The sequence below is a fragment of the Lampetra planeri genome, chromosome 62 (assembly GCF_965212315.1).
Source record: "Lampetra planeri chromosome 62, kcLamPlan1.2.h2, whole genome shotgun sequence".
Lineage (NCBI taxonomy): Eukaryota > Metazoa > Chordata > Hyperoartia > Petromyzontiformes > Petromyzontidae > Lampetra > Lampetra planeri.
This window is the reverse complement of record NC_136168.1, coordinates 1,913,844-1,930,214: the sequence shown is the minus strand read 5'-3', so window position 1 is coordinate 1,930,214 and position 16,371 is coordinate 1,913,844. Positions and strand designations below refer to the sequence as shown.

At 46.0% G+C, this 16,371-nt stretch overlaps 1 protein-coding gene across 2 annotated transcripts in view; it reads left to right on the top strand.

Annotated features, from left to right (window-relative positions):
* LOC144736688 (DNA topoisomerase 2-alpha-like) overlaps positions 1 to 16,371 on the top strand; it is a 56,496-nt gene that overhangs the window by 2,579 nt on the left and 37,546 nt on the right. For both annotated transcript variants that reach the window (XM_078619286.1, XM_078619285.1), the window contains exons 2-5: positions 12,775 to 12,948; positions 13,652 to 13,742; positions 14,766 to 14,829; positions 16,123 to 16,268. In XM_078619286.1, the coding sequence (XP_078475412.1) occupies positions 12,775 to 12,948; positions 13,652 to 13,742; positions 14,766 to 14,829; positions 16,123 to 16,268 (475 nt within the window). The remainder of the gene's footprint in view (positions 1 to 12,774; positions 12,949 to 13,651; positions 13,743 to 14,765; positions 14,830 to 16,122; positions 16,269 to 16,371) is intronic.

Sequence of the window (16,371 nt, the reverse complement as noted above, 5' to 3'; positions counted from 1 at the left end):
GCGAGTTTTAATGTCACAGGACGTGTCTTGATTATACTCGTCTGATGGGATGGAATATGGTCACACGTAGCTGATTTCACGGCCGCTTCTTGATTGTGACTGTGATTGGAATGAGCCCACTGCACGTGGCATATTTCCTTTAAAAGTTCAATTTCTCTATCCAGCGTGGATTTATTCAACATGAATAAAGGACGCACCTGTTCTCCGGTCATCTTTGCGAGCAAACATTGATGAGGAGTGAGTATCTAAATGGTTTGAAATAAGGGCGCCTGCTCCAGTTAGCAAATGGATAGCAAACCAGGCATCAGACATCAGTTGACTATGATTGAGTCATAAATATCCTTCAAGTGCCGCGTCGATAATGTGCAGTCTCTAGCTTTACTGATTGACCTCATCATTGGGGAATGACACGGTATTGATAGTGCCTAAATCAATATAATTTAGGGTGTAATCTATCGAGGCATTATCAAAAACCTATTCAATTAATGGACGATTTAATTAGATTGATAGCTGATATTCAGCGTGCTTAATAGTCTATAAATGAGTGGCAAAATATACGCAAACGATTGCCTGATTAATCTTGTAACTGTCAATAGTTCGTCTGAACATTGGTGTCTCTATCAACATACTAAACAAGCTATGTTATAGAAAGTAGTGTAGTTATTATTGGCATTATTAACATTGCACCCACATAACAGATGCCAAATTATACAGGAATGTACGAAATAACAACTCAACACATTCGTCAATAACACCGTGGTCTAAAAAGAAAAAAATATATAATATGGGACGTTTCGGGCGATGTCCTTTCTTTAAAACACTTAAATCATTTTCTGAGGAAAAAAATGGTAATGTGTACTTCAATTAACACATCATTTAGTTAATTTTCAGTTCATCTCACTGCCATGAAAACGCCTTCAGTAACACCGTGGCCTCGAATTGAAAATATAATCGGCGACGTTTCGGGCCATGGCCTTCTTCACTGCAGTCATTGTATTTGATGTCATAAACATTACGTAACTGATCACACTGTAACAACCCTCATTCAACTCGATCACTGACAGTGTCTGTCGAGTGTAACATCATCACCTATAACCATCAGCATCACGCCAAACATCATCATCAACCACAATCCTGTAACAATGATGTTGCCCTCATCAAATACACCATAGCTCACCATCATCACAGAATTCACACATCATTGACATCGTAATTCCTTAATAGAGGTTTTTGAGTTATATCGCGTAAATATAAATGTGTCGTTAAACCCGCCACCACACGACATAGCCAATTTGTAAAGTTTGTCACGTAAACAAAAAGTGCCAATTCGTTACAAGTACATCACACCGATGTGTTGGAGAGTAAAACCCACAACATTTACAATTCGAGTACAAGGTTTCGCCAGTTATTACAACTAGCATCATCAGGCGACATCCAGATTGGTCACGAAAGCCTTCGTGTTAAATTGTAATTCCTGTCATAGTCAACAGTGTCGACGTCATCAAGTGTACATCACTACTCGTTGATGCGTGCGTAAAGGCACATCGTTATCCTCGTAGGTGATGTCGTAAATCTATTATTGTTATCGCTATTGTATGCCATTGTCACAATGTTGTTATCCTCTGTGGTATAAATAAAGTGGCTGATAATGTTTTGTATCTTAATATAACTCTTCACTGGTGGTGTACCACGGGTAAGGCGGGAAGGGGAGGAGGGGGAGAAGGAATGATTGGGTCAAGATGTTGGGGATGAGAGCGGACGGAATGGAGGCAGAGAGGAGGAAGAAGCAGGCAGAAGTGATATTCTTAGGTTTTTTCGATAAAGTCACGTAGGTAAAACATCAAAATTAATTAAAATAAAATAAAACCAAAATCACGACGTTTCAGAGGCAACACAAGTCTCCGTCATCAGGTGGGACCGTCACAGCCGAGTTAGCTGCATCAAGTGAGGCAATGATTCAAGATGTAATCCCTTATAAGCAAGTTGAAGGGGGGAGGAGAGGGGGGAGCTCATCAGAATGTGGTAGCCAATGAATGGAACGTATCGGGAGGGAGGGGGGCGGGGCTCAAAGACAGCACGGAGTGCTAAGTACAACGCATCGGGAGGGGGAGGGCGGGGCCAAAAGAATGGACGACGGCTTGGACGCGGTTGCTGCTGCACACGCCAACACAATGGACAGAGAGGGGGAGGGGAGGCCTAATACACATGATAGACAAAAGAACGAAAATGCCCATGTTTATACCAATTCTGGCTGAACAATGAAGAGAGTACTGTTAAAAAATAACTGGGGATGTTAACACTCGGTAAAGTAAAGTAAAATAGTGCCTGTCAGATAAGATGGTCCAAAAAAGTGTAATTAAGTCTTTTTTGCGTGGTTGATAGCATCTTTCCAATGATTACTAAGTTTGTACCCATCATCACGGTTGAAATTATGTCTGTGTTTGTATATTTGTATGGCTTCGTGTACACACCTTTGATGGTAGCCGGGAGGTTTGCAGAGAACCTTGGTCTCGGAAAAGACAATTTCATGAGAGCCCACCGAGTTGTAGCAATGATCGGCAACGGCAGAAGAATCAGTTCTGCCGTGTTTCAGATCTGACTTGTGCTTGCGGACACGATCAGAAACATGACGTTTCGTTTCTCCAATGTAGCAATCACCACAAATGCAACTCAATTTGTAGACTCCAGGATACTGTAAGTCAGGAACGACATCCTTCACAGATGGAATCAGATCACGGATTTTATGCACTGTACTGAATCGGACTTGGATCTTATGTTTGTTTAGAATTTTGGAGATCTTTTTGGTCACGCCTGCTATGTATGGTAACGTGATGGTTTTGGTCGGAGTTTCATGTGGCTGTTTCTGTGTGGTGGGAGAGACAGCTTGGCGGATAGTACGGTCAGAGTATCCGTTCATCCTGAGGGCCCGATGTACATGTCTTAATTCACCGGTCAGGTGGTGTTTGTCAGAAATGCCATGGGCTCTGTGGTATAGCGTTTTGATGAGAGAATTCTTTTGAGATGGGTGGTGGTGGGAATCCGGTTTCAAGTAGGAATCTGTGTGGGTGGCTTTCTTGTAGACAGAATGTCCCAAGGATCCGTCAGGCCTCCTCTCAAACAGAATATCCAAGAATGGTAGTTTACCGTCTTTCTCCACTTCCATGGTGAATCTGATGGATGGGTGTCTAGAATTGATGTGGTCCAAGAAGTGGTTCAATGCTGGGAGGCCATGTGGCCAGATGACGAAAGTGTCATCCACATACCTCTTCCACAGGGAAGGACGCAGGGTGGATGTCTGGATGGCGTCTGATTCAAACTTTTCCATGAACATGTTGGCTATAACTGGTGACAAAGGGGAGCCCATAGGGGTACCCTCATTCTGTTTGTAGAAGGTGCCATTCCAGGTAAAATAGGTGTTGGTGAGGCAATGCCTAACCAGCGCAGGTGCATCAGAATTCAATCCATGTTGGACTAAGTCCTCAATTATTGTTAGGGTGTCCGGTACTGGGACTTTGGTAAACAAAGATACTACATCAAAGCTGACGAGGATGTCATCAGGAGATAGTACCATGTCCTTAACCATAGAGACTAATTGGGTTGAGTTGAGTACTGCCGAAGAGGTCTTGCCTGTGAAAGGGAGCAGAGTATCTGATAGAAAACGGGCTAGTTTGTACGTAGGAGAGTTTATCGTCGACACAATGGGTCGTAGCGGGGTGCCTTCCTTATGGATTTTGGGAAGACCATAGAGTCTGGGAGGTCTTGCCGCCGATGGTTTTAGAGAGGGACGTTTGCTTGGTTCGATTAGGGAAGTCGAACTCGTGATGATACTGTTGGTTTTCGTCGTTAGGCTTTTAGTGGGATCGTTTTTAATTTTGGAGTAACTCCCATCATTAAGAAGGCCCAGGATTTTGTTGTTGTATGAATCTTTATCCATGATGACCGTGGCATTGCCCTTGTCTGCCGAGAGGATGACTATATCATCTCTCTTTTTTAGGTCCGCGAGTTCAGAGCGTTCGTTTTTGCTGATGTTACGAGTGGGTTTCTTAGCATTCTTAAGAATAGTAGCTATTTCAGCTCTTGCTACATCCGCATGGATGTGTCCTATGCCTCTGAGGGCTACATCAATCTGAGAAATCATATCCTCTACTGGTATATATTTAGGGGTGACGGCGAAATTTAGTCCTTTGGCCAGTACCGTTTTTAGAGTGTCAGAAATTGGGATGTTACTCTGATTAATCACGGTCTTGTTAACATCCAGCTTTGCGATGTGTGGCTCTGGTTTCTTCTTAGATAGGAGGTTGAATTTAGAAATCAGGTTAGCTTTGCATTTGGCTGACATTGAGTCAGCAGAAGCAGAAGTCATGTTATCAACGTGGTTCCAATCAGAAGGTGACATTTTTTGTGTTAACATTAAATGTGTTTGTAAGAGAGTCTTGTCTAAATTATCGAGTTCAGATCGGAGTAACCTTATTCTCTCCGAGATTAGTGATAGGCTAGCTTTAAATAAGATCTGTTTAGAGTTCGGTGAGGACACAGCAGCGGATGTGAGTGTGAAAGCGATGGGTATTACCTTGTTATCTCGGCATCTCTTGAGGAAGGCCAGCTTCTCGAGAAGCTGTGACTTCTTGTCTCGTCTGTTAAAAACTCTAACAGATAGGTGGAATTCCTCCCCGTAGAGGGCATTAATTCTAGATTTGAAGCTTTCGTGACTGCAAGGATTCATATTCTTAGGTTTTTTCGGTAAAGTCACGTAGGTAAAACATCAAAATTAATTAAAATAAAATAAAACCAAAATCACGACGTTTCAGAGGCAACACAAGTCTCCGTCATCAGGTGGGACCGTCACAGCCGAGTTAGCTGCATCAAGTGAGGCAATGATTCAAGATGTAATCCCTTATAAGCAAGTTGAAGGGGGGAGGAGAGGGGGGAGCTCATCAGAATGTGGTAGCCAATGAATGGAACGTATCGGGAGGGAGGGGGGCGGGGCTCAAAGACAGCACGGAGTGCTAAGTACAACGCATCGGGAGGGGGAGGGCGGGGCCAAAAGAATGGACGACGGCTTGGACGCGGTTGCTGCTGCACACGCCAACACAATGGACAGAGAGGGGGAGGGGAGGCCTAATACACATGATAGACAAAAGAACGAAAATGCCCATGTTTATACCAATTCTGGCTGAACAATGAAGAGAGTACTGTTAAAAAATAACTGGGGATGTTAACACTCGGTAAAGTAAAGTAAAATAGTGCCTGTCAGATAAGATGGTCCAAAAAAGTGTAATTAAGTCTTTTTTGCGTGGTTGATAGCATCTTTCCAATGATTACTAAGTTTGTACCCATCATCACGGTTGAAATTATGTCTGTGTTTGTATATTTGTATGGCTTCGTGTACACACCTTTGATGGTAGCCGGGAGGTTTGCAGAGAACCTTGGTCTCGGAAAAGACAATTTCATGAGAGCCCACCGAGTTGTAGCAATGATCGGCAACGGCAGAAGAATCAGTTCTGCCGTGTTTCAGATCTGACTTGTGCTTGCGGACACGATCAGAAACATGACGTTTCGTTTCTCCAATGTAGCAATCACCACAAATGCAACTCAATTTGTAGACTCCAGGATACTGTAAGTCAGGAACGACATCCTTCACAGATGGAATCAGATCACGGATTTTATGCACTGTACTGAATCGGACTTGGATCTTATGTTTGTTTAGAATTTTGGAGATCTTTTTGGTCACGCCTGCTATGTATGGTAACGTGATGGTTTTGGTCGGAGTTTCATGTGGCTGTTTCTGTGTGGTGGGAGAGACAGCTTGGCGGATAGTACGGTCAGAGTATCCGTTCATCCTGAGGGCCCGATGTACATGTCTTAATTCACCGGTCAGGTGGTGTTTGTCAGAAATGCCATGGGCTCTGTGGTATAGCGTTTTGATGAGAGAATTCTTTTGAGATGGGTGGTGGTGGGAATCCGGTTTCAAGTAGGAATCTGTGTGGGTGGCTTTCCTGTAGACAGAATGTCCCAAGGATCCGTCAGGCCTCCTCTCAAACAGAATATCCAAGAATGGTAGTTTACCGTCTTTCTCCACTTCCATGGTGAATCTGATGGATGGGTGTCTAGAATTGATGTGGTCCAAGAAGTGGTTCAATGCTGGGAGGCCATGTGGCCAGATGACGAAAGTGTCATCCACATACCTCTTCCACAGGGAAGGACGCAGGGTGGATGTCTGGATGGCGTCTGATTCAAACTTTTCCATGAACATGTTGGCTATAACTGGTGACAAAGGGGAGCCCATAGGGGTACCCTCATTCTGTTTGTAGAAGGTGCCATTCCAGGTAAAATAGGTGTTGGTGAGGCAATGCCTAACCAGCGCAGGTGCATCAGAATTCAATCCATGTTGGACTAAGTCCTCAATTATTGTTAGGGTGTCCGGTACTGGGACTTTGGTAAACAAAGATACTACATCAAAGCTGACGAGGATGTCATCAGGAGATAGTACCATGTCCTTAACCATAGAGACTAATTGGGTTGAGTTGAGTACTGCCGAAGAGGTCTTGCCTGTGAAAGGGAGCAGAGTATCTGATAGAAAACGGGCTAGTTTGTACGTAGGAGAGTTTATCGTCGACACAATGGGTCGTAGCGGGGTGCCTTCCTTATGGATTTTGGGAAGACCATAGAGTCTGGGAGGTCTTGCCGCCGATGGTTTTAGAGAGGGACGTTTGCTTGGTTCGATTAGGGAAGTCGAACTCGTGATGATACTGTTGGTTTTCGTCGTTAGGCTTTTAGTGGGATCGTTTTTAATTTTGGAGTAACTCCCATCATTAAGAAGGCCCAGGATTTTGTTGTTGTATGAATCTTTATCCATGATGACCGTGGCATTGCCCTTGTCTGCCGAGAGGATGACTATATCATCTCTCTTTTTTAGGTCCGCGAGTTCAGAGCGTTCGTTTTTGCTGATGTTACGAGTGGGTTTCTTAGCATTCTTAAGAATAGTAGCTATTTCAGCTCTTGCTACATCCGCATGGATGTGTCCTATGCCTCTGAGGGCTACATCAATCTGAGAAATCATATCCTCTACTGGTATATATTTAGGGGTGACGGCGAAATTTAGTCCTTTGGCCAGTACCGTTTTTAGAGTGTCAGAAATTGGGATGTTACTCTGATTAATCACGGTCTTGTTAACATCCAGCTTTGCGATGTGTGGCTCTGGTTTCTTCTTAGATAGGAGGTTGAATTTAGAAATCAGGTTAGCTTTGCATTTGGCTGACATTGAGTCAGCAGAAGCAGAAGTCATGTTATCAACGTGGTTCCAATCAGAAGGTGACATTTTTTGTGTTAACATTAAATGTGTTTGTAAGAGAGTCTTGTCTAAATTATCGAGTTCAGATCGGAGTAACCTTATTCTCTCCGAGATTAGTGATAGGCTAGCTTTAAATAAGATCTGTTTAGAGTTCGGTGAGGACACAGCAGCGGATGTGAGTGTGAAAGCGATGGGTATTACCTTGTTATCTCGGCATCTCTTGAGGAAGGCCAGCTTCTCGAGAAGCTGTGACTTCTTGTCTCGTCTGTTAAAAACTCTAACAGATAGGTGGAATTCCTCCCCGTAGAGGGCATTAATTCTAGATTTGAAGCTTTCGTGACTGCAAGGATTCATATTCTTAGGTTTTTTCGGTAAAGTCACGTAGGTAAAACATCAAAATTAATGAAAATAAAATAAAACAAAAATCACGACGTTTCGGAGGCAACACAAGTCTCCGTCATCAGGTGGGACCGTCACAGCCGAATTAGCTGCATCAAGTGAGGCAATGATTCAAGATGTAATCCCTTATAAGCAAGTTGAAGGGGGGAGGAGAGGGGGGGGGAGCTCATCAGAATGTGGTAGCCAATGAATGGAACGTATCGGGAGGGAGGGGGGCGGGGCTCAAAGACAGCACGGAGTGCTAAGTACAACGCATCGGGAGGGGGGGGGCGGGGCCAAAAGAATGGACGACGGCTTGGACGCGGTTGCTGCTGCACACGCCAACACAATGGACAGAGAGGGGGAGGGGAGGCCTGATACACATGATAGACAAAAGAACGAAAATGCCCATGTTTATACCAATGCTGGCTGAACAATGAAGAGAGTACTGTTAAAAAATAACTGGGGATGTTAACACTCGGTAAAGTAAAGTAAAATAGTGCCTGTCAGATAAGATGGTCCAAAAAAGTGTAATTAAGTCTTTTTTGCGTGGTTGATAACATCTTTCCAATGATTACTAAGTTTGTACCCATCATCACGGTTGAAATGATGTCTGTGTTTGTATATTTGTATGGCTTCGTGTACAAGAAGTGAGCTTACCTTTGAATAAATCATGGTTGGCTATGTACGGTGCGAAATAAGTTCAACATACGTACGTACGTACATGGAGCAGGGTCTGTTTTCACAGGGGGCGGGGAGAGGTGGAGGGATTCAGAGTGTGGGTGGCCACACAAAGGTCACGTGATTTACCGGTGACTTGAGCTGTTTTATATTCGTATGTGGCCATGACCACCGACTGGTGTCGTCTTAATAATCACTGTCAGTGTGCCAGTGGTTGGCAGACTTAAAACTTAAGGTTCTTATCATGAGAGAGACGGCTTAATTCCTGTCGCAGCCTCGTTAGCATTTCGCTGTCAGTGCACAGCCAAGCAGACACGAGCACTTTCTCTAACCCTAACTACATTATCCAACCAGACCTTTAGCTCTAACCCTTACTACACTAGCCAACCAGACACTATCTATAACCCTTACACGAGCCAACAAGACCCTAGCCCTAACCCTAACTACACTAGCCAACTCGACGCTAGCCCTAACCCTAACTACACTATACTCTTTGGGTCTTTCGGTAAAGTCGCGTAGAAAAAAAAAATCACTACGTTTCGATCGCAACACAAGCAATCGTCTTCAGGTGAAAAAATACAGCCGGCGGACTGCTGAGGCAGGAATAAATAAAGCGAGAGAGCTACTGCAGCCAACGGTTATAAAGGTTTGAGATGGGTACAACCCGAGGGTAAGTGGGCGGGGCTAGAGATGGAATTTGCAAGTAAATGTAAGATCGCAGATCTCGGTATACCTCGGCCATTGTATTACTAGAGATTAGCATGTCAATCTGTTAATGTAACCCCTCGGCTTCGGTGCTGAAGAAGCCATTGTTTTGCTCGAGATTAGAGATTAGCATGTCAATGTGAGACGGTTCCCGCAGCAGCGGCTGTGTTAATGAGAGACATTCAGCCTATTAAACAACGAGCGCCACCGCCGCATCGAGGAAAAGGGAGACATTTAGCCTGTTAATGTAAAGACATTTAACAAGTTAATGTAAAGACTAGATTACGCCTTTGGGTGTCATCTGGTCCAACACCAGTGGAGACTAGGCTCTAAGAAAAGCCGTCTCGGGTGTGGACCAATCAATTTCAAGGACAGTGCATATCATTATCAGAGTTGTCTCTTTTTGCTTGCATTTTGACTGCTTGTGTTGTGGTTATTGCAAAAATGATCCCTTGTATAAAGATGTCCGTTTTGGTGCCAGATAAAAGGGTAAAAACCTATTACCTGTACTACAAGATAATGTAACTCAGAGAGTCGGAAATAACTGATAACATAGGCAGGTAGGATGGAAGCATCACAGCCAGTTATGACATTACCTGGTTAATAACGTCCTTCCAATGATTGCTCAGTTTGTACCCATCTTCTCGGTTGAAATTGTGTCTGTTGAAATATCTGGATGGCTTTATGAACAAATCTTTGTTGATAGCCAGTGGGTTTGCATAGTACCTTCGTCTTGGAGAAATCAATTAAATGTGTGCCCACAGCGTTACAACAATGATCAGCCACGGCAGAGGTGTTTTGGTCCTACCGTGTTTCAGATCTGCCTTGTGTTCACGAACACGGTCAGCCCGGCGGATTTGAAACACGGTAGGACCAACACCTCTGCCGTAGCTGATCATTGTTTTAACGCTGTGGGCACACATGAAATTGATTTCTCCAAGACGAAGGTACTATGCAAACCCACCGGCTACCTTCAGAGATTTGTTCATGAAGCCATCCAGATATATAAACACAGACACAACTTCAACCGAGAGGATGGATACAAACTGAGCAATCATTGGAAGGACGTTATTAACCAGGTAAAGTCTTAACTGACTGTGATGTTTCCATCCTACCTGCCTATGTCAGCTGTTATTTCCGACTCTCTGTGTCTCTCTCTCTATGCCTCTCTCTTAGATCTCTCATGCTCACCCTCTTTTTCTACAGTTACATGCTAATTTCTCACATTAACATCACTAGCCCCAGCCACTTCTTTATGACCCTTGGGCTACACCCATTTCAAACCTTATAAAACAGTCTGCCTCAGCAGCAGACCATGCTTTCCCACCTGATGACGGACGCTTGTGTTGCGCCCGAAACGTCGTGATGTATTTTTATTTTATTTTATAACTACGTGACTTTACCGAAAGAAACAAAGAGTGTAATTTGACTACTCTGTAGCCCTATTACTCGGCCTAGTCACAGCTTCCCCTTGTTGGCGCTTTGCCCACCAGGCTTTTCACTCTTAATTTTAGTTCTGCTTTTGACACCTACGCCTGAACACCATCTGATGTGAAGAGAATGAACGGTAAAGACTGATATCAAGACTAAGCCAACATATACACCTGTGTGTGTTGGGCAAGTTTGGGACATTGTGGGTATCGTTCTCATTTTGGTGATGTCTCGTTTTCCTATATTTTTGTAAAAACCTGAATTGCCGTTATCAATGTCAACATGATTTCCTGCTCAAATGGGCATTGAGGTTTGCACACATTTCCTGTTTACTGCCACGGGCCAGTGGTGGAGATTCTACATTTCTTTGGCTGGGTGATTGATCCATAGGACAACAACTTGTTATTTTCTCCTCAAAGTGGTACTCGTATCGGCCTCGGAGGGAGGGATGGTGGTTTGAGTCACGACCCCCACCTCCCTCCCCTAACCAGGATTTGACCTCACAACCTTCCGATTGCGAGCCGCTCACTCTACCACAGATCCACCGGGCCTCCACATGTATCTAAAAAATAAATTGACAACAAAAGCTGAGCAGTCGCCACGATGAGATACGACAGCATTTCGTATTGCAGTTATTAATGGAAAGTATAGCACACAATTGTCCAAAAGCCAGGGGAAAATGTTGCATTCTTAGAGTTCGGAGAAAAATATCTGGACTCAAAAGTCCCAGTGTAATGCGTATTATAGATTCCAAAGTTTGAGTAGAAACACCTGGCTTGAGCACCATCAAACTAAACTGTATCTAAAATTATTCGAATTTGCTGTAGACAAACTAAGGCTCAAAGGGGCACATGAAGGCACCGTCGATGGAAAGTTTCTAAGAGTAGCCCGGGAAAGGTGACCTCGAATGGTCCAGCGCAGCAGCGGCATTGGCTGCTTCATTTAACTCCGACCGTTGCGGCGTGGCCGCTGCGCGTGCATGATGCCCGCCCGCAATGCCGCCTTTTGCCCCTTCACCAGTGAAGGAGGCTGTGACTGAAAACCAGGCTGGAGACCTTTCTCCCCCTTGCCCCGTGACTGAATTGACTCTCTTGGGATGCAGTGTCTCCAGTTGTTTGCGTTTTTCGTTACGGTTTGCTGATCGCAAGCCCAGGCCCCAGAGGCCCAAACGTGCGAAGCGGGCGGCCAGCAAACAAGCGGCGCCATTGAAGGTTGTAACGGATGAGAGTCGATGCATTTCTTTAATTAAGCAAGGTTATTGTTGGAGCTTGGGAAACGAGATGATGGGGGGGAATTCCAATCAGAGGTGGAGCTGTGCGAGGGAAGAATCGGAAAGAGAAGTGTGAGGTGACCTACAGTGTGGTTAGAGAGTAAATAAAGTGGGTGGTTGAGTGGTTGAGTGGGTGAGTGAGTGAGTAGGTGACTGTGTTGTTGTGACCTGCAGTGTGATGGTGGCTGAACAAAATATGGACGAGACGAAAAAGTCAGTCTGATAGACCCGAGTCCTCAACATTATTATCCTTACTATTAATAATGATTATAAGTCTCGTGGGTGGGGGAATCGGTGAGCACAGTTCACAGAAAAGCAGCCGTGGGTGTAGCGATAGAACGTGACAACAACAAACAGTACAAAACACGATAGCAGTGCAAAGTACAAGAAAGGTAAACAAATCGCCCAAAACACATACAAAGACAGCTAAACCATCCCCATCCTTCCAGGCAAAGCCCACTGAGGTATTAAAAAAAATATTCGGAAGCGACCTGGCCACCACAAATGATAGCTTAACAAAGTGGCCGATCATTTGGACATTTAGCTCAGCAAAATAATCTCAACGCATGTTTCTAAATGTGGAGGGAAAAACCGGAGGACTCGGAGAAAAAATCCACGTGACCACATTATGCATTTTTATCATTTGACGGGGTTGCAAGGCTGCGGTGCAGGTTAAGAACAACTGGACTCTAATTAAATGAAGAACTGACTAACTATGCAGCAGAACCGGCGAAGACGCACGGCGGTGTTGCTACTGCTGATGTTGTTGTTGATCACACAGTGAGTTGTTTGCTCACACAGTGAGTTGTTGTTGTTGCTCACACAGTGAGTTGTTTGCTCACACAGTGAGTTGTTGTTGCGTGGTTGCTCCGTGCAGGGAGTGCGACTCGGAGCGCGACTCGGAGCCACCTCTGCCCCCCCTCGTGGCTCTGAGGGGATGAGGGTGGGGGCCTCCAGCCACATTCCCCTCTTCTTTAACAGAAAGCGCGGCGTCTTGCCTCCCCCCCCACCTCCGCAGACCGTGTTCGACACGCAACATGCAGAGGGCGGCAAGACGGCCCCGGCCGGCGCGGCGGGCGGCGACCCCTCCAAGCGGCTGTCGGTGGAGCGGATCTACCAGAAGAAGACGCAGCTGGAGCACATCTTGCTGCGGCCCGACACCTACATTGGCTCCATAGAGCCCACCACTCAGGTGTGCGCCGGCGACCAAGCATCGGCGGCTTCATGCCCTGCGTTGATGCAAAACTAAAACCAAACAAGTTTATTTGTATTTTACCAGGTAAGGCCCACTGAGCCACTATAGAGTTATTTTTGAGAAGTGACCTGGCTATCACAAATGATGGCTTAACGAAGTGGGCTTGTAGTCACGTGGAATTGTGTCGCAGCCAAATACTTTAAATGTGAAGGGAAAAACCGGAGGACCCGGAGGAAAATGCACACGACCACGGGGAAAACACGCAATATGCAGGCGTCAGGGTCAGGATCAAACCCACGACTTCCCGTATACAAGGCGAGTTTGTTAACATCTCGCCACCGCGACGTTTATTGTACTGCCATGCAGACACTTGGAGCACGCTCTTTATAGCGGTTTCTAACGGTGTGGATTCTACATTTGCAATGATCAAATTCCTACGGCAGACTGCAGTTTAAGAACTTTTAATTCACCTTTATTTGTGCTCGAGTTGAACGAAGCACAAAAGCGGGACGGGATAATGTGAAATACAACCGCACAGTTATGGCGAACTGACATTGCGATTACGTCACTGCGTTCAAATTGCCACTTGTGTCGTGAAGCGTGTAATGTCGCGCAAGGCTTAGCCGTGACGGGAGTTGTGCGTGTGTGCATGGCGAGGTTGTCGGTAAGCGGTTGGCCTTGTGGCTGTCTCCTCACACAGAACATGTGGATTTTCGACGAGGACATGGGACTCAATAACCGAGAGATCACCTTCGTCCCGGGCCTCTACAAGATCTTCGATGAGATTCTCGGTGTGTGTGTGTGCGCGTGCACCTTGCTTGGCACAGGCGCCATGGTGACGTCACCGTCACTTAGTGGCGAATGGCGGGAATTGGTATTCGTGTGTGGTGGGGAGTGGTGGTGTAGCGGTTAGCGTGTCGTGCCATGAACCTGGCGATCCAAGTTCGATTCCCGCTCATGGCCAACACCAGTGATGATTATCTGACCAGTCCTGGGCCTCCCCTAGGTCCACTCAGCCTCAATTGAGTACCTGGAGAGGTGTGTAAACATCGCCACCCACCCCCTCATGTGCCGTGCCGGCCTTCATAGGTGCTCTCTAACAGCACTTGCCCCAACAATCTGTTAAGGCTATAGGGGGGATCTTTGTCTTTGTGTGTGTGATAGGCGTCATCATGTCTCTTACTCGCTTATTTGTCACTCGTTCGATAAATCGCTCGCTCACTCGCATACTCGACAACTCGCTCACTTGTGTACGCGTATCGCTCACTCATTCATCGCTTGCTCGCTCACTCATTCATCGCTTGCTCGCTCACTTGCCACTCGCTGTCATACCCACGCTCTCTCACTTGCTGCACTTTTTCATGGTAATCTGCCCTAGGCGATTTTCTCTGCTGGGAATTTAATATTTAGCTCTGATTTAACATCTATTCATGTTCGTGCAATAATTTTTATTACTCGTTTGATCGTGTTTTTGTGTAAATTAATTGGACACAACAAACGTATAACTCGCACCCATTCTCGTCTCACTCGCCTCTATCCACATTATCGGCCACACTCGAGCCATCCCTCAGTCGCTCACTCGCTCGTTATCAGACGATAAACTGTGTGGGTGCAGCAAATGAGCCAAGAGCGGCCTCCTCCGTTCAAGCAGCAGTCAACCGGGGGTTTGGGGAGGATTCCTTAAGAATGCCGGCGAAAGTGGTCGTTTGAGAGAACTGTTTAATACAAAAAGCGTTGTCTCTCGGTCCCGTGATGAAGAACGTCGCACGTGCAGAGGAGCGCACGCAGTTTACTCCGATCCGTGTCAATTTCAGTGAACGCTGCCGACAACAAGCAGAGGGACAAGAACATGACGTGCATCAAGATCACAATCGAATCGTAAGATACCCTTCGATTTTAATGTTTTGCACTTCCTATACATGAGAGATGTGCTCCCGGTTTTTGTAACACTCCAAAAAACAAATATCAGTCAGGCCCACATTTAAATGTCCGATGATCCCAAATCTAAATGTGTCACCGTGACATCGGTGCCGCGGCCCTCTGGTTGTGCGTTTAAGTGTGTGCGTTGCACGTCTGCTGACCGGCTCAATTCACCAACAACAACAACAACGGCAACGGCCGCGATTCGCTACCAAAGTGGTGGTGACATCACCGTGACGCTTCTGCCAGACGAGGTGCACTTTTGATGTGCGCCACGTGAAGTGCGGAAGGCACTGGCTGCTGGCAGGAGGTCACGGGACAGACCCAGGGGTTGTGGGTTAACTGACTGACAGATGAAGCACCACCTGTCCCCCCCCCACTGTGCCCTGTACACAAAGACAAAACAACGTTCCCTCATGTAGCCTTAACAGGCTGTTGGGGCAAGTGCTGTTAGCAAGCACCGAATGAAGACACACAAGGGAGTGAGTGGTCAATACCACACCCAGACGCCTTTGTCTCCCCAGTGTTGATATTTACACACCGCACCAGTTACTACAGGTAGTTCTCTACTTGCGATGGAGATGCGTTACGACGACCCCATCGTAAGTCGAAAATATCGTAAGTCGAAGATGGCCTAGCCCACCCAGGAGTCTTAAAGAATGGTGATAATTTAGCAAAACAGAGAAATTTACAGTACCATACTGTATAAACTAAATACTGTATGTATTTATTGATTACAATACTGTATTGCACAGTAAAATGTAAAAAAACAAGGTAAATTCTTAGCCTACCTATATGAACTGCATTTTACCAGAGTTTTTTCAGGAAACAATCCTATACACACGCTAACACCGAGACAACTTAACTCCGTCGACCGCTGGTGAGAGTGAGGCATCACACAAGGCGGGAGATGCGTACAGTACATCCCGGCAGCGTCCCAACGTACAGTATCGTACCTCGTACGCTGCTGCATTTGCCTACCGCGCGAAATTTAATATATTTTACAATTTTGTCGTATCGCTATCGCCATCGTAAGATCGAAATATCGTAAGTCGGACCATCGTAACTCGGGGACTATCTGTATTTCGAGGCTGAGTCTACCTAGGTGAAACCCACATACCGATTCAGATATTCGTCACCTATGTTGGCCTTGAGCGTCAATCGAACTCGGGTGGCCGGGTTCGCAGCGCAGTGCGCTAACAGCTGTGCCGCTCCCTTGTACACGTGCACGCACTCGCACGCACCCGGCAGGGAGACCAACACGGTGAGCGTGTGGAACAACGGGAAGGGCATCCCCGTGGTGGAGCACAAGGTGGAGAAGATGTTCGTCCCAGCGCTGATCTTCGGCGAGCTCCTCACCTCCAGCAACTACAACGACGAAGAGAAGAAGGTCACAGGTAGGTGGGGAGGGGGGAGGTGCCTGCAGCGTGTCGCCCCCCGTGACACCGGGCTGTCGCGGGGGGTGAGGTGCCCTAGTAAATCAAGTTTCCACTCGTAAAA